This window comes from Sinocyclocheilus rhinocerous, unplaced genomic scaffold (assembly GCF_001515625.1).
Source record: "Sinocyclocheilus rhinocerous isolate Xijiao unplaced genomic scaffold, SAMN03320098_v1.1 scaffold584, whole genome shotgun sequence".
NCBI classification, from domain to species: Eukaryota; Metazoa; Chordata; class Actinopteri; order Cypriniformes; family Cyprinidae; genus Sinocyclocheilus; species Sinocyclocheilus rhinocerous.
In genome coordinates, this window is record NW_015630348.1 from 912,400 (window position 1) to 936,504 (window position 24,105).

Below are 24,105 nucleotides of genomic sequence, written 5' to 3' on the forward strand. Positions count from 1 at the left end.
CTGTTTAGTGCAAATGAGGCTTAGGACATGATGCACAATGAGCTTCAGATTCTCTTGTTTTATTTTGAGATGTCTATATTTTACAGTTAGGTTATAAATATGCATATACAACATCACATCAATTACAAGGAAAAAGAAGCTGAAAAAAATAAGAGAGAACAAAAGGCATCAGGTCAGATGTTATTCTGTCTGGTCTAATTTATTACATTGTCCTTCAGCGTCCTTGTTTTGGGCTTTTGGTTCAAAATAGCAGATGTAAGTTAAAACCTTATAATCCCAGCATATACATTGGCTGTTAGTTAGATGGATATAAAGATATAGCTTGCTGCTTTTATTTTCCCATGATGTCTTAGAATATCTGTGAGACAATTGACTGAGGAGAGGCAGAGGGGAACCTGACCTACTAAACTTTCCTGTTCTTGAATAATTAAAACATGATTCATTCACTAATCTGAAACCTTAATTCATTTAAATATTGTATTTCGATCTTGGTTTATATCTTTTTGATACCAAATGTTATGTGTTTAATGATGTTTTGGTACCTGAGGTTTTAATAGTTGGTTCATAGTAGGATGTGTTTTATGTAGTAATATCTTGTGATCTGTGAGGACACTGCTGATGTTAGCAGGTTCAGATATGCCATTGAAATGTTATGCTTATACCACCTGAAGCAAAATAGGCCAAGTACATGTTATTTTCTGCTCACAAAGCAGGATGTGTCTCTCCATTTTCTCTTTGCTACCTCAAACCAACTGTGCTCCATTATTAAAACAATGAATGTTTTCTCATAACTATAATACAAAGTTCAATATAAGATCCTACTCAGCAAAAAGAAGAATATCTTTACTATTTACAGAGCTACACTGTAAAAAAAAATTTGCGGTAAAATACCGGCAGCTATGGTTGCCAGAACTTTACTGTGAAAAATACGGTAGCAACATTTTAGGTTTTACAGAACTGTTTAAATTTACAGTGAAAAACTGTATTTCATTAACTGATACAATGTTAATATGCAAACCTTTGAGTTAACTCGTTTTATTTGCAGAAACCGACTGCACTTAATTTGGCCAATTGGAATTTGTTTATAAACTAATATTTATAATGTTTAAGTAACGCAAGCATATTGGTCTTAAGAACTATTTTGCTTAAGTCCATGAAGAAAAATCTACTGATTTATGCAAAGTCATTAAAAGCATCCATTCAATTCAAACCTATTGCAGATAACAGCAACACACATTCATGTGTGACTGAAATTATTGAAGAGATTCACACTGCATCAGTAACTACACAGTTACTGCCTTTAAATAAAGCAACAAGCAGCATAACATCGGTGTTTCTCTGTCCGTCCTTTACTTAAACACAGGCTCTGCTCTCCAGCACAATGGTGACCCACAAAACACAACAGGAAGTTGACTGTTAGGTTTTACAGTATTTTGCTGTTTTCTATTCTTGATTTTACGGTGAATTTTCTTCATCTGACACATTTAACCCCTTTAATCCCACAGCAAAATCCTCAGTTTGAAAGAGCACTTATATGTGTCCACACTACAGAGTGTTTAAGTGACACTGAAGCGGTGATGAAGTTAATGAGATAATTAAATGAGGATTGAGCATTAGTGATGAACACCTGTTAACAAGCAGAATCACTGAAGGAGAGAGAAACAAGAGCAGAGAAACACAAATTACAGCCAAAGCCAAAGATGAAATCAACTGAAAATAAAACATTACATTTATCAAGATCTCAGCAGAGGAGGATTAAACAGCTCCACAAACAGCATCAACAGCTTCTTATTACTAACCAGTGTGACTTTATTTCTGTCATATGTGTACAAAAGCTCTTATTGAGATTTTAGGTGTTGTACTTTCATTTGAAGTAACCATAATGTCGATCGGTGTTTGCTTTAGTTGGGCTCTTGAACCTTGACTTTTAAAAAATAGTTTTTCTTTGGTTGCTTAAAATAGCTGTGTTTATTTAACGTAGGTTTTATAGCAAGAAAAGCCAAAAGAATCTATGATCAGATAAAACTGGTGTTTGTGATGTCAAGGCCATCATGAACTAGTCTGATCTCACCTAATGTTTAATCTCTTATTAAGTGTGTAACATATAACTAATACTCTTGAGTTGCACCACTCATATTACCGCAATCATTGTGAAACATTCTTAAGCACAATATGCACAAATAAAAGCTTTGAACTATGGCAGAACTTAAACACACACAGACATCAACAGTCAGCCTATGAATCTCAAAATTGGTAACCTCATATAATTAGACACTAATTGAGATCAGTGAATAAGGTCATGAGATGATTATTTCATCATTATTAATAGTTATCAAAAACACTTTATTACAATTGCTCTCGGCTCTTCTTGTCACAACAAATGTGCTTTACATACACAAACACAACAGCAGAAAAAAACTAATATTAAAGAGTCAAGGGTCAAGAGCCCAACTAAAGCAACCACTGATCGCCAAAATGGTGAGACCAAACAAACATTTTCAATACAATATAAACCTTGGTTAAGTCGCAAAGAATTTTTGTAGATATATGACAGAAATAAAGTGAAACTGGTTAGTAATGAGTGAAGCTGGTAATGCTGTTTGTGGAGTTGTGTAATCCTCCTCTGCTGTTTTATTTCGATTAATTTCATCTAAGGCTGTGGCTGGAAGTCAGTTGTAGTTTTGTTTCTTGTTCTTTCCTTCAGTGATTCTGCTTGTTAACAGCAGCTGTTCATCAGTGTCTTAATTCACTCATTTGTTTTCAATCACTCCGTCTAGTGGACTATATAGTGAACTAATGTAGGGAATAGTGAATGAGGCTGTAGGGTGTGATTTCAGACACAGTCTATGAGTGTTGACTCTGAGGCTACTTTCTCGAAAACAAAGGTTAGATCTATTACAGTTATTCACCGTATATTGTAAGGAAACTTACTGTAAATCATTTAACAGGTTTTTACTGTGGCATTTCTACAGTCTTTTACCGTTAAAATCACGATCATTTTTTACAGTGTATGCAATTTGATTCTATGTCTAATGGCTCATAGGTGACAATAAACAGCAATGTTAAAAGCAGAAAAACAAGACTCTCTTTAGATGACCTACATTCATGATCTCAACACATTCTATAGCTCTTATGTATTGCATAAAACCATTTGAGGGATGTGCAAATCTCCTTACTTCAACAAATAGTGACCAGGTAGTAACCTACTTTTGTATGAAATCTGTTGACAAAAAACTGGTGCAACTTCAATGTGAAATCTTGTTCAAACAACATTTTTTTAATGTACTTTGCCAGTTGGCTGTACTGTAACACTGAAGGGCAATGACTTTAAAATGGAACATATTCACATGATCAGTTCATGGGTCAGTCTCCAATGAAGACTATCGTCTGATGAATCACTGGGGTGTTGCCTGAGGGTCTTCTAAAGAGATGAGATTATCAGTGGTCTTCATATCGCATGATACACAGCAACTGGCAACATCCTGACCACAGTTGTCTCTCTGTAGCTTTCCAGCCTCTTCTAAAGCAAAACAGTCTCCTAGTTTAAAAAAACACAATATATAAGAACACAGAAAGCTGATGGCCTAATGACTAATGAGATTTTTTCTATCTATCTATCTATCTAGGAGAAAATAGAAAAAGGAGATTCTTACTGGCGTTTGAAGAGCAGGAGGGGCATACTGTTGTTCTGGGACACCCTACAACATGAAGGACCTTTTCATCACCGCAAGGAGAAGCATCCAAAATCACATAGACCTGCATACACACAATATGTAAATAAACAATATTATTAAAAAAAAATGCTTACAGAAAATTCAAAAACTCACATTAAGAATAAACACCTTACCTGTGGAGCGGCTGTTGTTGTCTCCGTCATACTGTCCTCACTCATGCTTATGTCACCCACATCATCCTCTGAGGGACACGTTCCAAAATGTCTTTTAGACCTGATAATGACCAAAAAAATCATATTTATCACTTTGACTTCATTATATACTCGCTGTAATCAGTGAATGAAAATAAACCTATTGAGCAATTTGTAATGTAAGTTTTACTAATGTAAAGTTTGGTATATGATGTATCTTTTCATTTCATTTATTGTTTTATGGAGACTGAGCTTGTGACATTGTCTGCTTTAGTTATGAAGTCTGTAGATTCAATGACCTTTGAATACATATCTTTTGTTTGTTTGTTTCTGAAAGGCTAAATGTCAAATTCATTGAACTGGCTCGTATGAAATGTACTACAGTCACACAACGCTCATATCTATGTAAATAGTAATCTGAGGCGTTTTGATTTTTTCCGTTCATGGATTGGCACCCTGCTAACTGACACCAAGGGCAAAACCAATCTCCGGATCCTGTTGAGTGTATGGAGACCTGCAGTGAGACGTGAAGGTATGATAAGCAGCAATATTACAAACATGTGTATTGGATATGTGTGTCTCACCCCTACACCTGGGGCAATAATAGGCTTTGGGATAAACCAAACCAGTATCGTGTTTGTGAGTATGAGTGTGAGATTGAAAGTGTGTCTTAAGTTGATATAGATAGAAAAACGAAGAAAAATAAAAACGGAAACATGAGTAACCAAGTGAAAAACGCAATTTTAGACAGAAAAATTGCCACCCGTGTAGCTTTTAAATAAGGTTATAGATCACTGGGTCCATTTTGGGGTGTAGGAATGACCTATTTTGATATGTAATTGCTGTAGTACAAGCTAAACCAAGCATGTAATTGAAAGCGTGCGGCTGCTGCATTGAGGTGCAGGGGCCAGAGTAACCAGACATAAGTATGCTGCTTTAGGAGTATAACAAAACACCACACACACGGGTCAGTGTCACTAAACACAGGCATAGAGAATTAGACACTTAACCAGGGTGAGGAAAATATCACCCAGCTGTTTTGATGTGTGTGTGTGTGTGTGTGTGTGTGTGTTTAAAGACTTCTGACACATGCTCAAGGGAATGAAAACATCTTTAAATCTGCAGCCTCCTCTCCTAATAAACAATTTAATGCCACTTTTACACGCTGTTCACCTGGTAAAGCAGGGAAATGAACCCAGACCGGCAGCAATCGAACAATTAGAGGCTTTCGATGAAATGGAAAGAGGCTGTTTTGGAGCCATTTTTTGTCACAGTCTCTATTTTCATCTTGTTTCTTGGATCCACTACAAATCGGAGGCATTAAGACAAATTGTGGCAGAAGCTCTGGTTTTGTACCTTTTTCAGTTTGATTTTTTTTCTTGACCATGATACACTATGGCAGGGTTGTGCAAAATTCTGGCCCCTTTTCAAGTCTTAAATTAAACTGTATTGGGACATACGTTCAGGGAGGTCATTTGGAATTGATATGACAGGATGAAGAATTTACTGAATTGCAAATAAAAAAAATGGTAAGATGATGCATTCTGGGGAAATGTTCTATCTATCTATCTATCTATCTATCTATTATCTATCTATTAACTATCTATCTATCTATTTCCTTGTCTTTGTCCAAAGAAATATCTTATAACCCATCAATTTTAAACCTTTATGGCCTTTTTTACATTACCAACATTTTTTATTTTATTTTATTCAAAACATTCAAACAAGGCTTTGTCAAGCCAACACTGAAATTATTTCTTGACAGACTTTTAACTTTTCTAGTTATGAGTTACATTTTATTCATTATTTAATTTTTGAAACATTGCTTTCATGAATCCAGAGTAACAGAAATAAGTACAGTAAGTGTTATTAACATTAGAACATCTAAACGTCTAAAAAATTAATAAAATTTGAGGTGTCCACATACTGGTGGTCATGTAGAGTAGATATTAATTTACAAAAACCTATAATAATTTAGATTATTCATTATTTATTCTTTGAAAATCCATTGCCTCCAGAGCAACAGAAATGAGTGTGTGTTATTAACGTGCATCTCTGATCCCTGCCAGCTTTGCCTGCATCACTCTCACCCGCAGCAGTAGGTGATGCAGGCAGCGATGGAGAGAAGAGTGATGAGGAGCACAATACACATTGCTATAGCCATATTCCTCCTCTTCTCCTCTTCAGCCTGCTGCAACTCCCACCACTCAAGATCACTGAACTGACAGCGCTCCCCCATGTAACCTAACACACAGCTGCAGCACAAACACACACAGCCATCATTAAAAGCAATATTCATTATTATATAATATTAGAATAAAATGGTCTACTGAATACGCTTAACGTGTGCCCTTTTTGTCTAGGGCAAATGTTCAGTAAAAAGCCATATGATTTTTAGTACAAGTCTGCCATCTACTGCTCATTGACTAAAGCCTCATTGTAAAAATCAGCTTATGTTTAAAGCTCAAAGGAAATTGTAATATATGCAAAAACAGGGATTATGAGAATTATAAAAGTCAGGTTGAAGCTTCCACATGACAAAAGCTATATAAGCAAACACTTGCTTGCAGGCGTAAGACTCCATCTCAGGGAAATAGAAGCACACTCCGTCATACAGACAGTATGAGTCGTGTGTAGAGGGGCAGCTCTGCACAGAGTTATTGTGTTGCCATGGCGATGTGACATCAAGTGGACTTCCTGTACTCGGCCACGAGGAGGCGCTCTTAAACTCCTCTGCAACAAGAAGCAGAGCATGAAAATTAGGTCACTACTATTATGTTGCATCATGCATTTCTGCTGAATGTCAGTGCATTACCCGTTTGCACAAACTCAGATTAGCAGGTCCTAACTGCTCATGGTCTCAAACGATTATGGCACATTACACATAGACAACTGCACAACACATGATTTTTAAAAGACACTGTTTCAGTTAAAACAATAAAAAGGCGAATCTTACCATGACAGCTAAATCCTGTTCCTGTGAACCCAGGTCGACATCTGCACTGATATTTTCCTACAAGAGGAGGCGCTCTTAAACTCCTCTGCAACAAGAAGCAGAGCATGAAAATTAGGTCACTACTATTATTATTGCATCATGCATTTCTGCTGAATGTCAGTGCATTACCCGTTTGCACAAACTCAGATTAGCAGGTCCTAACTGCTCATGGTCTCAAACGATTATGGCACATTACATATAGACAACTGCACAACACATGATTTTTAAAAGACACTGTTTCAGTTAAAACAATAAAAAGGCGAATCTTACCATGACAGCTAAATCCTGTTCCTGTGAACCCAGGTCGACATCTGCACTGATATTTTCCTACTGCATTCAAACACTCAGCGTTTACATCGCAGCCATGCATATCTAATCGACACTCATCTATATCTGTAAAGATAAGACACACACACACAGGAAATATGCATTGAAAATATTGGGGAAATGTTTATGATGTACTCTTGTACATACAATGATTTGCAAGTCTCATACAGTATATATGATGTACGATTTTTTTTACGTTGCTGAAAGAATTCTCTTATGCTCACCAAGGCTGCATTTATTTGATTAGTAAAAAATAATATTAAATGATTATTTATTTATTCCTGTTCAAAGCTGAATTTTCAGCAGCTATTAGTTTTCTGTGTCACATGATCCTTCAGAAATTTTTCTATACTGATTTCTTTTTATCAATGTTGACAAAAACATTTTCAGGATTTCTTTTATGAATATTACGTTTTAAAAACAGTATTTATTTGAAATAAAATTATTTTGTAACATTATAAATGTCTGTACTGTCACTTTTGATCAATTTAATGCATTCTTGCTGAATAAAAGTATTGCTTTAAAAAATTTTGATGAAAACATTCCAGGATTATTCTCCTTATAGTGGACTTCAATGGTTACCAAACGGTTGAAGGTCAAAATTACAGTTTCAGTGCAGCTTCAAGGGGCTCCACACAAAACCAGACGAAGAATAAGGGTCTTATCTAGCGAAACGATCGGCCATTTAAAAAAAAAAAAGTATATACTTTTTAACCTCAAACGCTCGTATTGTGTAGCTCTGCAATGCGCATGCGTACTCTGTGCTGTCCCGTTCGAAACAGTTAGGGTATGACGAAAAACTCCCATCTCATTTTCTCCTCCAACTTCAAAATCATCCTACATCGCTGCAGAAGTACCGAACCAGTGTTTACAAAGTGAACATGCAAAGAAGGTCAAACACTCTTTATATAAAAAAAAAAGGTAAAACAGCAATGTAGGACGATTTGGAAGTTGGAGGAGAAAATTAGATCGGAGTTTTTCGACATGCCCTAACTGTCATGAAACGGAATGCACTGAATTCACGCAGTGCTACACAAGACTAGCGCTTGAGGCTAAAAAGTATATAAATTGAAATTTTTTTTAGAAAATAACCGATCGTTTCGCTAGATAAGACCCTTATTCCTCGTCTGGTATCATGTAGAGCTCTTTGAAGCTGCACTGAAACTAATTTTGACCTTCAACCGTACTCCAAAGAGAAAGGAAAACTTGAAATCGCATCATATGACCCCTTTAATTTCTTTTCGACTGAACAAAGAAAGACGTAAACATCTTGGATGACATGGGGGTGAGTAAATTATCAGGAAATTTTCATTTGAAAGTGAACTAATCCTTTAATATTAAGTCATTTACATTTTAGACACAATATTGTCAATTACTTTGAGTAGTTTTACAGTGTCAAACTAAATAGTTGCAAACAAATCAAAAGCAGAATGAAACATTCCAAGTCACCATAGTGATGTTATTGAATGTTTTTGAAATGATTATATATATAAATGTGTAAATATTTTGTCATACCTATACAGTGTTGACCATCTCCAGTGAATCCAGTCTTGCACTGGCAGAAATATCCACCTGCTGTGTTCACACACTCAGCCTCAGATACACTACAATATGCCAGGCCTGCTTTGCATTCATCAACGTCTGTGCAAACACACACACACATATTGTCAATAATGTATGTGCTCATGTAAACAAACCCAAATTTACATAAAGACCGATCAATTCACCTAATAACAGGCACATACCGCACCCACACACACATCAATATCCTTACACTCCAATTCAGTTTCACACATACATCACAAACCAGCTGCTTCAGTCTATACTAAATCAAAATCATCTGACATGTAGCGCAAACACACACAGACTTACACACACTTACCCACACACAGCTCCCCATCTCCAGCAAAACCTGTCACACACTGACACACGGCTCGGCCTTCCTTCTGCATACACTGAGCGTTCACATCACATCTGAGAGAGTAGCAGTCATTCTGGTCTAAATGAGATCACATCAGTCTCAAGTTACCTCTAGTTAGCTCTGCAACACACTTTTTGTGTGTTCACAAAAAATGATGAATGTGATTGTTGCTGATATTTTTCTACCTGAAACCGTCCTCTCTGTGTAAAGCATGGCCAGCGGTGTGCTCTCATCATTCAGTGTTTTATTTCTCAAACGATCACTTGATTGACCATCATCTGATTCTGTGTGGAGAAATACAGCTATTTTTAACATGATTATGCAAAGAGTTGATTTTCAGATTGCTTTAATTGTTTAATGTGACTATATTGGACAAGCATTCTTTCCATTGTTTAATTTTATTCTCATTATACTGACCAGTGAATGATGTATTGATTGGCAGACAGTCTTTTCCATCAGCTGAAAGAACGTGCTTTGAGTGACATGAGCAATGAGCCAATCCCAGTCTGCTCTCACACACTTGGGCACATCCTCCATTTTCATAAAGACAAACATTTGCTCCTAGGAACAGAAAACATGCACTGCATTGCAGTCAGATCATTCCTGTTATGCAGTTTGTCCTACTATATTGAATTAAATATTAAACTCCTTTAAAGATGGGAATCATATAGCTCATTTTATTTTTCACAGTTTAGTGAAAATAGGGTGAATTTTAAATAATATCACTACTTTGGTTTGAGTGGATGTTGCCATTGTTGTCATTGTCAAACTGACCATTTTTCATGTTAGAAGTAAGAGTTAAAATATATTCCAGATGTGTCCTCATTTTTATCATTTTTATTGTTTAAATAATCACGTTATAATTAATGAAATTAACATGCTTGAGCTTGATCAAAGCACATTTCTGAAAGTTTGGCATACCCTTTCATAGAAATACACTACTGTTAAAAAGTTTGGCGTCAGTAAGATTTTTTTTCAAGAAATTGCATTAAATTGATGCATTAGATTGATAAAAAGTGACAGTAAAGACATTTATGTTACAAAAGATTTCAAATAAATGCTGTTATTTTGATCTTTCTATTCATCAAAAAATCCTGAAAAAAAATAAATATAAAATATTAAAATAATTTTCCACAAAAATATCAAGCAGCCCATCTATTTTAACATTGATAATACTAAGAAATGTGTCTTGCGCAAGTCAGCATATTAGGCTGATTTCTGAAGGACCATGTGACACTGAAAAGTGGAGTAATGATGCTGAAAATTCAGGAATCACAGGAATTAAAATGTAAAACATATTAAAATAGAAAAAAAATATTTTAAATTGTAATAGTATTTCACAATATTACTGTTTTACTGCACTTTTTTAAATAATTATTCATCATCAAATAAATACAAGCGTTCCTGAGAATAAAAGGATTTCAAAAACAAACAAAAAAACTTTATAAATCTATAAAGCAACAACCACCATTTTCTTATGCCCCTTTTACACATTATTAAATATATTGGTAAAACCCAAAGCAGATAGTCTATTAATAAGACAGAGCATCCATACCTGGTTTGACAAGAGGATGAACAACAACTAGAGCAGCTGGTTGGATAGAGATGTCACGGAGACGCTCAGGGTTTCGTCCAGTTCTCATGTCTATCCGGTAGAGCAGGTGACCCTCCCAGTCACTGACCCAGAGCACATTCTCAAACACTGCAACATCAAATGGCCGACCTGAGCCAAAGCAAAAACAGAAAACCTATTACATACACCGTTTTTTTTTTTTTTTTCATAAACCAGCATAAATAATTTTTGCCACAAAGTGCAGTTTGTGTTCCATTCATATATAATACATACAGTATTTGTTTGTGTAGTGAAGGTGAGTGTGTTTTTGGCAGAGGAGCCTCACCTACTTGGTTCTCGCTTAGCATATGGCGATCAGAACCGTCCAGGCTGGCCGACTCAATCACACCTCTGCTCAGGTCACACCAGTACAGACGCTGGGAGCCGTGATCCACAGCTAGACCACTAGGAGACACCAGACCGGTGCTGACCACAACTTCACGCACGTCTCTGTTCAGACCTGAGCGCTCCACTGCAGGACGGCTACCCATGTCTGTCCAATATACCTTCCTCCAGACACACAGACGAGAAGTTACTGCATGCCAAAATCCATGTTAATTCAAAGAGCTGCTTGCCTTGGAATGTCGTGATTACAGGGTGATTACAGTACAATGAAATAAATGTCATTTTTGCTGAACTCTCCCTCATTAAAAAGTTTTTCATAATAAAATGTCAGTGGCCACTGTACAATTTTCAGTTTACAGGACGTCAATGAAGACAAACTGCAGAGAAGAAAATTAACATGCAGTTTCAAAGGTCTTACTGTGCCTGAGGATGTATGGCAATGCCTCTGGGTTTCTGGATGTCTTCATCTATAAAGATTTCTCTGTCAACGCCATTTAAACCACTGCGGGAAATAGAGGATAATCTGAAACACAGAATGGTAAAGTCATAAAGGTATACACATCTGGGGACGTGTGTTAGTATTTGTCTGTATCCTACCCTCTATCAGTCCAGTAGAGTTTGCGATGGACCCAGTCCACAGCCAGACCCTCGGGTGAGTCGAGTCCAGTGGAAAACAGCATCTCTCTGAAACCTCCATCCAGTGAAGCCCTCTCAATACGCTTCAGGTTTTTATCTGCAAAATACACCTAAATAAACAAACAAAACCTAATGACTACTTTTACATGACATTTCAAGGAAAAATAAAACACAAGTAAATATCAGAGAAAAATGTTAAATAAATACATCAAAATTTGTTCTGAGTTGTAAAGTCTGGTTGGAAATTATGAGCTCAATCCCATTAACTTTATTCTACTGACGACCACTGTTTTAACAGTAAATATATTAAGGTTAAAATAAATTTTTTACAAAGAATAAATGTACAGTATTTTGTCTTATTTATTTATTTACTCATTTATTATTAACTGTAATGTTGTGCAAAGCAAACAGATATAAATGAAAGAAATAGAGATATAGAAATAAAATTCAAGTGCTCCAGTGCTGATGGGTGCATTTATTTATGTATATACAGTATATTATTTGCATATCTCCATGCACATGCACCTATTTTATATATTTATTTATGTATGAATATGTGGGTTTTATTTTATTTTTTTGTGGACTTATTGACTTATTATTTTTGCCAATTTCGTCCTCCAAGCTCACACTTAGGAGACATACATTTTGAATGTTGGAAAATGGCCCTGAATGTATGTACTGTAAAAAAAAAAAAAAAAAAAGTGCACATTACTGTTTTTTTCAACTGCTTACATTTTCAAAACTTTGCCTCTTTTTTCAAAACTTTACACACAAATCCAAGAATTGCACACACAAAATGCAAAATGCCTCACATCTCTTGCAAAATGAAGCACTGCATTCAAAAAAATCACAAACACATCTCAAAAGCAAACATTTGCAAACACCTTTGCCATAATATTAATTCCTGTTAGATTTGTGTGCGTTACATCGTGAATTGTGTGTTGTGTTTTGCAAGAAGCATTTTATGAAATTGAAAATTGAAAGTCCAAGGCCAAGAATTAGTGTATGGTTTTGCAGATTTGGTGTGTGGTTCTGGTGTTTGAGTGTCAGGTTTCAGATATTGTATGACAAGTGAAGATTTTGTGTGTAAGCAGTTGAAAAAAAAAACTAATACAGAAAACAGAAATGTGACCGCTTGAATTTAAATTATGTGACCACAAGATGGCAGTAAATACATCTTTAAACATTGTCAACATGAACCCTGGACTTCATTTCTGTTTCCTTACATAATCTGGCATTTACATCTCATGTCCACTAGTGGCTTCCTCGGCCATGTGTGTGATCTTTTACCTGCTTCTGCACTGGATCATAGTCCAAAGCTATGATACCGCCTCTCGGTTCCTGCAGAAGTGTTTTGCTCTTTTTGCCATCTGCATTAATCTGTTTTATGTCCACCATATTGGCAAACAACAGGTACATTGGAGGTCCTGCTTGAAATAAAGCAAAGAGATTCCAGACGCACAAGGTCATTGGAAGCAAATGCACTTATGCTTAACCCAATAATTCTAGGAGACAAGATGTGGGAGACAGACAGGCACCCTGGCATAATGTAGAATATATAGAAAGTTTGTAAGCCTTGCCTGCGGCAGCACAGTGTTTTCCATCAGGCTGGAGCTGGTATCCAGGCTGGCACTCACAAACCCACCTGCCTGGATATAAAGTCACACACATCTGACTGCAGCCCCCTCGATCTGCAGACAAACAGCCTGAAACATAGAGACAATGGAGAAGAAAACAGCCACAGGCATAAATACATACATAATCTGGCTTTTAATGTACTTTGATTTACAACAACACACACCTGTGCACGAACGGCCATCAGAATTTAGTACAGATCCCTCTGGACACACACACACATCTCCTTCTGCAGTGTGTACACATGCATGATCACAAACTGTGCCATTCTCCACGCATGGTTTAGTCTCTGTAGACAAATGTAAGCAGGCCAGTTAAAATTCTGTCATTTACAACAATGTTTTACTACAACAAAATAAATTCATTCATTCATGCAACTCATCAATTCATTTTATTGAATATATATATAGTCTCTTCTGCTCATTAAGGCAGCATATATTTAATCCAAACAGTAATATTGTGAAATATTATTAGAATTTAAAAATAATGGGTTTCTATTTTAATATACTTTAAAATATAATTTATTTCTGTGATGCAAATCTGAATTTTCAGCATCATTACTCCAGTCTTCAGTGTCACATGATCCTTCAGAAATCATTTAATATGCTAATTTATTATCATCGTTGGAAATCAAAGTTGTTTTTTCTGTATTTTTGATCAAATAAGTGCAGCCTTGATGAGCAAGAGACTTATTAAAAAAAGTGTATATATATATATATATATATAGTGACGAGTCGGCTGCCTCCCCCTAATTATCATCATCACCCCGTCCCTTAATCGCCGCCCTTCGCCAGGCTCCCGACGGGAGTGGGGGCGTGAGAGAGGAGGGGCGCTTAAATAGCCAGGGCTGGGGGCGTGTGAGGGGGGACACCTGAACCGAATGGAAAATAATGGGTTTCTATTTTAATATACTTTAAAATATAATTTATTTCTGTGATGCAAATCTGAATTTTCAGCATCATTACTCCAGTCTTCAGTGTCACATGATCCTTCAGAAATCATTTAATATGCTAATTTATTATCATCGTTGGAAATCAAAGTTGTTTTTTCTGTATTTTTGATCAAATAAGTGCAGCCTTGATGAGCAAGAGACTTATTAAAAAAAGTATATATATTGAAGGGCCGTATAAGCCCTTCAAGCGCCGTGGCCAGAGCGAAGGACGAAGCCGCTGGACGAAGCCGCCGCCCCTCACGCCCCGGGACCAAGAGGGGAGCGCGTGCGGCCGCCGGACTCCGCCCCTGAACTGGACCCTTCCTTCTTGAACACTGCCCCACCTTCACTAACCCCGCAGCACGACGAGGACACCAGGTCCCCTGTTTATTTTGGACACTTTATCCCCTTTTCTGGACACTGTTATGTATTATTTGGAAATAAACGCCTCTCCGAGGCCTGACGCCACACCCACTGTGTCTGTCGTTTGCTCCTCCCGTGACTATATCTATATATATATATATATATACACACACACAATTATTAATAGATATTGTTAAAAGATATAATGTATGTACTAAAATATATTTACATAAACACATTTTTAATACATTTCCACTTTTTAAAATATTAATATATTTTAACAATATATTTATGTTGTCCAAACTATATTTTAAAATACATTTTGCATTTACCAAAAAAGTATTTTAAGTCATGTGTTTTTTGCCCCTTGAAGAACTCAATATTTTGGAATTTGAAGATTTGAACAAAAAATATATTTGAAGTTCTTTGAGTGAATTCTCACATCCACAAAATTCTTTTACTGTATATTTTTCTACAATGCCTGTAGAACTAGTTAATATTAAGCCCAAAAACAACAAAACAGTGTTACTAGAATGGATACTGGTTATCATTCTGCTGGGTTTTGATTAGGTCTTTATATCATTTGAAGGGAAATTAATTTAGAATTCACACTTATTTTACATACTCGGGGCCCCAAGTGTAACAATAAGGTCAGTCTCAACAGTGTGAGGGTTAAAAATGACCTGTTCACAACCCTGACATTTAATTCCATTGGCACTTTGAATATTGTCCTCAAACTAATCATTAAAGCGTGGTCACATGGGGAAATGGAATGACGTGTGGTTGGCTGTACAGTCTGACAAGACAGCGCAAACAAGTCTAAAGCTTACGGCCTCAATCTTTCATTTCCAAAACCCCTGTCCTCAGATGCTCAATTCTCACCTCAAAGTTTCCACGAACACCTCTCTGAACCAACAGACCTTGTGGCACTGTGCCTATCAGACAGTCCTTATTCTGACACCTAATAATCCCAAATCCAATCATCCTATATTTGCAAAACACCAGTCCTGAAACAATTAACAATGTCGGGAAGATTTTGTTTTATTCAGGTTAACAATTAATACATATAAAACAAGGCCTGCCGTTACAATAAGTGATTACACCAGTTAAAACAAATATAAATAAATATTTATAACCACATAATTCCAAAAAATAAGATATTTTTATTCCAGAGTGGGAATGGTTCTGACACTAGTAACGACGATAGGTTTTGAAGAAGCCATATGGTGGGAAACAAGCTTAACGGGACACTCTCTACAATCCCGTTATGATGTCAAGACCATAATCCCACCCACAAAGGTAAAAGTGCAGAAGGGGTCCCTTGGTCAGAATGATTAAAAGCATATGATGCTCCGAGTTAAGAGAGGATAATGTGACATCTCATTCTCAAACTAAGCTTTTTCTTTTTTTGCATTCATTTACATGTTTTTTCTGCATTCAAAATTGTAATGTACTTTAATTCTAATTATTCACAATAAATAAAAATCTATTCCATAAATTATGTGAAATCTGTAATTTCCCCATCTCTAAGCATCTTGACTGTCAGAAAACATGACAACAAACTTGACTGCAGGTGCATACGAGCGTCCGCAGGTGCGAGAACTGTATTGAGGGTTAATCTCGTGTGTTGCTTTGCTCTTGACCTGCTTAGCCAGGCAAAGCTGCTGACTAAATATGTTCCTTATTACTGATCTCACCTCATAATCTTTTCACGTTGCACTGTCCGGCTCTGCCTCGATGCACAATTAGAGCACAAACAATGAAGTCTAGAGATGCTCTCTGTCTCTTTCCAGTCTTTTTCTTTTAAAATTCTCTCTTGCGCTCTGTCCCTGACCCATGAATTCCAGCTCATTGCTATGTATGCTACTAGTGCTAGTGTTTCATAATCCATCCCCCATTTTCCAGTCCTACCTTGGCAGGTCTTCAAATCGGGCAGTAACAGGTAACCCTTAGGGCAGGTGCAGAAGTATGAGCCCGGAGCGTTCTCACATCCCAGTGAACAGCCGTGATTCCACAGGGCGCATTCATTGATGTCTGAAAGAGAAGAAGAGAGTTTTGAACAAAAGAAGAAAGTTGTGGATTTCTCCACAAATGCTATTGTGTGTTTTAGATGTTACGGTGTTTCACAAGGGAAATGGAGGCTGTACCTTCACAGTAGTTGCCTTGTTTACTGAGGGAAAAACCGTCCCTGCATCGGCACAGACCAGTGTCACTGTGACTGGAACACACTTTCACACACTCTCCTGTGTGTCGATTGCAGCCTGCACAAGAACAAACGGCATCTCCTTCCAAGCATGTAATAAATTTGCTCTCTATGTGACGTTTAGGATAATTGTAAGAACTTACAATCAGTGTTGGGGGTAACACATTACAAGTTACATAATAAGAATACTTTTTTAAGTAACTAGTAAAGTAATGCATTACTTTTAAATTTACAAGAAAATATCTGAGCTACTTTTTCAAATAAGTAACGGCAGTTGATTTGTTGAAATTGCGAGTGAGGGGCAGAGGCACTTCCTTCAGCCTGAGGCTTATTCATTTCATTTTTGGTGTGAAAGGGGCTTTAAAGTTGCCCAAAATATAACTTTGGGGATTTTTTTTATTAAAAATAAATAAGCAAGCCCAGCTCAGGTGACAAAAAGTAACGCAAAAGTAACATTATGAGTTACTTTCCATAGAAAGTAACCAAGTAATGCAATTAGTTGCTTTTTATAGAGTACCGCAATATTGTAATGTATTACTTTTAAAAGTAACTTTACCCAACACTACTTAAAATCACCAAGTTTGACACAGTTCGTGATTATAGATAGAAGAGTGGAGTAATTGGAACAATGAAATAATTGTTATAAATAATTATAATAACTATTCAAACATGTTTTGGTTAGATAGTTTGAAAGCAAATACTCCAGCATTTTATAAAGCAATTAAGATGGTGTGTAATTATTTCATTACCAACCTGGAGTGAATTGAGTTGGAATTCCCACTACTGGCTGATTGATGGGATGTACCACTTTGACATCAGCAGGGGGGTGCGGCATCCTTTTGGAATTGACATTCTCTACTCGGCCCCCTGTGTACTTGTTTACTCGTATTATTCTTTTTGACTTAGAGTCCGTTAGGCAGACATAATCAAGAAAAATCGTCATCCTCAGAGACTGTGATCTAGAAGTAGGGCAGGGAGGACATATTAACTACTACTTTTTTTTTTACTATAAAAGTTTAATATATGAAACATTAATTACCTCTTATATTATTACATTAGAAGATTTTACCTGAAGGGCTGATTAAAGACGTTAATAATGTTGCCATCATAGTTGCAGGACCCCATAGCAGTGTGCACTCCTTGGCCCTGCTGAACCCAGAAGAGTCTTCTGTCCCGGTGGTCTATAGCCAGAACCTTCAGTCTGTCTGCAGCTTTCAGCACTGTTGTCCTCTTCCCACCGGTCATGTCTGAACGCTGGAGACTGGGAGTCAACCCATCTGACAGCCAGAAAATATATCTAGAAAAATGTTGTGATAGCATTCTTATACATCTCTCTCTAAAACAGTACAGTATTTTAATATAAGTCATTTTCATTCACTGGCTATAACATGAAAATAATGGTTGCCATATCAGCCAGCAATGTTTTATTTTTACATTTTAATATACAAATTAAATAATTAATTCTGCATTAATATACAAGTTCACTGGAATACAACTGAAATTATTTTCTTTTCAGCTCCCCCAATGAATATCTACTAATGTTGAGATATTTGTATTGAAACCAAAATGGTTGCTTGATTATCTCTTCACAGACCAGTCCTTTAACAGAAAGGTAAGGCCAGTGTGCTGTTTGAGACACTCTGTTAGATCTGCACCTATGTGCCAGCCATGTTTCAAAGAATGTGACCGTCTGAATGCTCCAGCATTTATAGCTAGCAAGCAAACTAGGATTTGAGCAACACAGTCCTGAGAAGAACTGTGCAAATGACAAAGCCTTTAGTCATCCTCGTTCTCCCCTACAGCCAACAAGCACACTGCTGAGAGAACAGAGTAAAAAATGTAAAACATGTTGTTGTGGGAAACAGCCCTGACCTATTGCTCCACAAGCCATGTCTCAATATGCTCACAACTTCTTATTTATTGCCATTGAAGTTTTAGCTCTTTTATGTAGGTCTATTTTATTTTTCAATTATATATACACTACCAGTTTTTGAACAGTAAGATTATTTATGTTTTTTAAAGAATTCTCTTCTGCTCACCAAGCCTGATCAGCATTTATCTGAAATAAAAAAATTTTGTTACATGATACCATTCAAAAGCTAGTATAATGCAGGCTTGGTGAGCAGAAGAGATTTCTTTAAAAAATATTAAAAATCTTACTGTTCAAAAACTTTTGACTGGTAGTGTACAAATATTTTATTATTTGTTTAAAAATAAAAAATAAAAAATCTTTATGGCTTTGTTCATTGTCATTGTGCATTTCATTTTCTTTTTTCAAAGAGATCAACCTAAAGTATGCCAGGTTTGATAAAGTGCATTTTTTCTTTCCTTGAATGACTGTATAGTTTTTCTCATTTTTACCTCTCATTTGGATCAACAACAACACTTCTTGGCTGAGACAGGTCTCTTAGGACAATCTTTTCGTTTCTCCCATCTGTGTCCATTCTCTGTATCGTTCCTTTTTCCGCATTGCTCCAGAGAACTGCGTTTTCAATCCAGTCCACAGCCAGACCTGTGATTCCTTTCACTGATGAGAGAAGCTTCTGAAAGAATGAACCAAAACTGCATTAAGAGGCTTGGAACGGGCTTCAAACAATCACTGATGGCATTTAAAACTAAAATAACGTATTTATAGGACATATAAATAACTTTCAGCTAAAGACTTATATATAAATATAGGTACTTACATGCATATTAAAAATAAAATAAAATAAAATAAACAACAATAACATTAATGGGGCTTCAGTATTACCTGTCTGCGTGTTCCATCCAGTCCTGCCCTGCTGATTTGTCCTGCATGGGTGTCAGCCCAAAACATCGTCCCCTCACTTAAATGGAAATCCAACAAGATGGACCTTCCCACCCTAGACACGATCCTTCTCTGGTCCCCATCAAGGTTCATTCTCTGAATGCTGTTTCCAAGGCCAAGTAACAGATAAGGTTCAGGATCTTTAAAGAGACAAATAGAGACACCTGAGAAAACTAATCAAAAGGACACAAACTTTGAAAAAGATTAAACATTGACATTGACTTCTAATCTGATCCTAATTTGAAGTGCAATAACCATTTTACCAAGTTTATGTGCAAAACGCTCTTCAAATCAAAATACTAAATCCATTCTTAGAATTAAACTGCATGGCAACAAACAATATATCTACAATGTCAAATTATAGTGATTTATAAGAAATATTTTGACCATAACGGTAAAACATGATTTACAATCAAGCAGGACATGCTTACAGATTTTGTTTTTCCTGAACGCCGTTTCTATCAACCAATCACAGCCCTCTGATTTTTGGGGCGGGGTTTGAGATTTGGTCAGTGCTCCGATTGGTTGGTAGCAATGTTGTTCAGATTGAAGTGTATAATTGGACAAAAAAATATGTATATATTAAAACAAGAATATATATATATATATATATATATATATAATTTGTCTTGTTTTACATATTTTTTTCTTTTTTAATTATTTTTCTTGTTTTATTTGTTTGATTTTTGTTTGCTGTAATGAGTATGTATTATTAATTATCCTATTGTAACTCAGTCTGTAAAGATGATGTGTTCTGTTAAAGACTGAATGCAATAAAGGTTGTAGAGTCAAGAGTCATAAACATCATAAACATAGTTTATTTGTTTACATAATATTGTGCATCTTTGTAAATACAGTCAACAGAAATTCAGTTCAAAGTAGGATTAAATATTTAAACGAAGGATTAAATGTTTAAAAATTTACTTTGTCTCACAAGTTGATGAGATGAAACTGTGGTCTGCAAAGACTTTAACATAAAACCTCCCTGAAACCTTATAGTGAGACCCTAAACTAAAGCTGTTTGATAAATGAGGCCTGTCGGCTAACAAATACATTAATTCTTTGGTCATAAAATTGCTAATTATTTTCTCTTTCTTCCCTATCCATATTAGCACCTATAATGTCATTCAGAATGTGAATTAATGTTGCTAAGCGACAGGTCTTTTCATGCTTTAATAGGGAGAGGTTCACACATCGATCTCACAGATGCCTGTCGAAATAAAGCAACTGTATCTTAGCAACACACACCATGGTGGAGGATTGAATGGATTACAAAAACACACAGCCATGTTGCTAGGATGTGCAGAGACAAATAACGGAAAATGTTGAATATGATGATGGTTAGTGTTTATCAATCAATAGTCACTATTTGCAACCTAGTCTATCAAGTCTATCAAGCAACAAATAACTAATCCATCAATGGCAGCTATGTTTAGCCAGTTTTTATTTTTTTTAATTAAAGGGAGTTTTTCTTCATATTTAAGATGTACTCTGATTTAAAAGGTATTCAGCAAGATATTTAGACTTACGCTGATAAGGATAAATATTATGATTCATGAAGGGAGGGTCAAGTTCCTTTCTCACTGCGGCTCTAAAGCAATGGGTCCAAAACGACTTAGGATTTAGTGCTTCATTAACCTTTTTTGTTTGCAAATAAGATTTTATTTCTTCATAGACATATAATGGCCATCCTATTAAATATTGAAGCAACAAGTCACCCATTCATTGCAAGTCATTATTGACTCAGCTCATGTGGTTCATTCCTGTACATTCTTTCTATCATCCATATTAGCACCTATAATGTCATTCAGAATGTGAATTAATGTTGCTAAGCGACAGGTCTTTTCATGCTTTAATAGGGAGAGGTTCACACATCGATCTCACAGATGCCTGTCGAAATAAAGCAACTGTATCTTAGCAACACACACCATGGTGGAGGATTGAATGGATTACAAAAACACACAGCCATGTTGCTAGGATGTGCAGAGACAAATAACGGAAAATGTTGAATATGATGATGGTTAGTGTTTATCAATCAATAGTCACTATTTGCAACCTAGATGAGGATGAATTCTGAGTTAAGCGTAAATTATTGAAGATTTCTACAAAGTCTATCAAGCAACAAATAACTAATCCATCAATGGCAGCTATGTTTAGCCAGTTTTTATTTTTTTTAATTAAAGGGAGTTTTTCTTCATATTTAAGATGTACTCTGATTTAAAAGGTATTCAGCAAGATATTTAGACTTACGCTGATAAGGATAAATATTATGATTCATGAAGGGAGGGTCAAGTTCCTTTCTCACTGCGGCTCTAAAGCAATGGGTCCAAAACGACTTAGGATTTAGTGCTTCATTAACCTTTTTTGTTTGCAAATAAGATTTTATTTCTTCATAGACATATAATGGCCATCCTATTAAATATTGAAGCAACAAGTCACCCATTCATTGCAAGTCATTATTGACTCAGCTCATGTGGTTCATTCCTGTACATTCTTTCTATCATGGAACACAACGGTACTTTGGTGTTTATGGAGATTTTTTTTTTTTTCCATACAACAAAACTGGATGGTGACCATTACCAATAAGCCTCAAAAATGACTAAAAGCACAATTAAACTACCATAAAATCTCCTGATTTTTATTTCAAATCTTCCTGGCCCGCTTGATAGCTTTATATGAGGAACAGACCAGACTTTAAATCATTTGATGCAAATCTTCCCCTCTGCAGTGGCTCTCAAACCTCACCTGAGCTTGTATGCATTCAAACATGCTCTCTCAAGACATGTTGCACAAATAAAAACACAGTATCTATCTATCTATCTATCTATCTATCTATCTATCTATATATATATATATATATATATAAAATACACTTTTAAAGTATATTACTTCTGTAATAAGTTCTCCTTTTGAAAGTGTATGTTTTTTTATACACAAGCATCCCTTGACACATAACCTATCTATCTATATATATATATATATATATATAAAATACACTTTTAAAGTATATTACTTCTGTAATAAGTTCTCCTTTTGAAAGTGTATGTTTTTTCATACACAAGCATCCCTTGACACATAACCTCAAGGTTTTGGTTAATGATACTAGCAAAAAACAAATGAATAAAATAAAACAAAATAAAAGAAACACAATAAAATAAAAGAAACATCTCCAATGTTTGATTGAAACATCACACAAACAAAACTTCAATGAGCATACGGACTTACCCACACAGCTGAAGTTTCCAGCAGCCCAGGGTCGTCCACCCCAGCATAATGCTCCTTCCACACGGCCTGAAGCTTCGGCAGGGCCTATACGCACCATCCAAAACCACAAATGAAAGGTAGCTGCTATCGTCCTCCAGAACATAATCTTATCTCAGTTTCTACAGGCCTCTCCTCTTAGGTATTTCCCCGATCACAGCACCACACCATGCAGCTGTAACCACCACACATCTTACACGCGCAGTCAACCAGCTCCAACTAAATGAGAACCTGGGTGAAAAGTCTCCAAAAAGTGCATCTGTATCCCAGAGGTGTCCTTTTCGCACAAAGCAGGTTGAAAGTGAGAGTCCTGTAGGACGGCCAGGTTTGTGTCAGGCACACATATACACACAGAGTCTCAATCTCTCTGGTCCTCCTGCTCTCTAGCTGTTTTGGAAGCAAAGTATGAAATTCCTAACAGTCCCATGGTAAATTTGACACATGGTGAGACCAGCAAGGGCTCAGAAGAGGGTTTTCCCTGGTGTAAGACTCTGCGCCTGAGCCTGAGAAACACAAAAACTGCCCTTCTACAACTTAAAAGAATAACACAAGTCACCCTGAGTTCACCTCCTGGCCTTTCCCAGTCTATGCATGTGATTTAGTAGGAGTGGTCACACCTTTTTGTGCTGCTCATGAGTAATGGGATGCTTCCTCACTCACACACAAACCATTAAACCAGTGTTGTTGTGTCTGCATAAGCTCTGTCTGGCCCTCAGAGTGAAGAATCACCAGAGTTGGCGAAGTGGACGGGGCTTGTAAGTGCTTCTCCCGTTTCCCATTTACCCCGCATACACGCAATCTTATTATACAAATGACTGTCATATTGTCACAGAAATTAGAGGCACTGCTCTGGGAAAAATGTGGCAGGTACAGCGACAACAGCTTCCCTGTCCTTCTGCTTAAGCAGGGAATGCAGCACAATGCCTGCTCTGACACACACTCACAGGACCCGCTATGACGTCACGCTGGACAGAATTCAATAACTAATTCAACTGACATGTAAACTTTATAAACTTGTACTGAACAAAAGATAACTAATGATGCTATAATGCTTTTCTGATCGCTAGAACATTCTTCATTTTTTGCAAGAACATTCTTTTGCTCACAGAGGCAGCATTTATTTGATCAAAACAGTAAAACCAGTAATATTGTATTATTACAATTAAAAATAAATAAATAAATAATGTCATTTATTCCTGTGA

General features: G+C 36.3%; 1 protein-coding gene across 4 annotated transcripts; it reads right to left on the reverse strand.

Annotated features, from left to right (window-relative positions):
- Positions 1–3,279: 3,279 nt before the first annotated feature.
- On the reverse strand, positions 3,280–23,971 carry egf (epidermal growth factor). 4 transcript variants are annotated; one of them, XM_016552424.1, is made up of 24 exons: positions 22,868–23,971; positions 19,586–19,782; positions 19,195–19,376; positions 17,903–18,130; positions 17,587–17,792; positions 16,778–16,891; positions 16,542–16,664; positions 13,503–13,625; positions 13,282–13,407; positions 12,992–13,128; positions 11,663–11,811; positions 11,484–11,588; positions 11,007–11,230; positions 10,664–10,831; positions 9,526–9,669; positions 9,294–9,392; positions 9,070–9,186; positions 8,703–8,828; positions 7,131–7,253; positions 6,430–6,598; positions 5,956–6,120; positions 3,848–3,947; positions 3,654–3,756; positions 3,280–3,520 (listed from the first exon to the last, which is right to left on the reverse strand). In XM_016552424.1, exons 1-24 carry the CDS (start codon positions 23,007–23,009, stop codon positions 3,396–3,398), a joined length of 3,495 nt encoding a protein of 1,164 aa, XP_016407910.1. In that variant the 5' UTR covers positions 23,010–23,971; the 3' UTR covers positions 3,280–3,395. The 4 variants fall into 4 exon arrangements, with proteins under 4 accessions (XP_016407910.1, XP_016407909.1, XP_016407908.1 ...); XM_016552423.1 differs by having other exon boundaries at positions 3,280–3,538; positions 13,282–13,392; positions 22,868–23,970; XM_016552422.1 differs by having other exon boundaries at positions 3,280–3,538; positions 22,868–23,969.
- Between the last annotated feature and the right edge of the window lie 134 nt (positions 23,972–24,105).

Excerpts from the sequence above, each read along its gene's own strand:
- egf (XM_016552422.1), bottom strand. The coding sequence starts at position 23,009 with ATGTTCTGGAGGACGATAGCAGCTACCTTTCATTTGTGGTTTTGGATG. Across the intron at positions 18,131-19,194 it reads GTTGTTGATCCAAATGAGAG|ATATATTTTCTGGCTGTCAG; the intron begins GTAAAAATGAGA and ends ACATTTTTCTAG. Across the intron at positions 11,231-11,483 it reads GCCATACATCCTCAGGCACA|GAAGGTATATTGGACAGACA; the intron begins GTAAGACCTTTG and ends GTGTGTCTGGAG.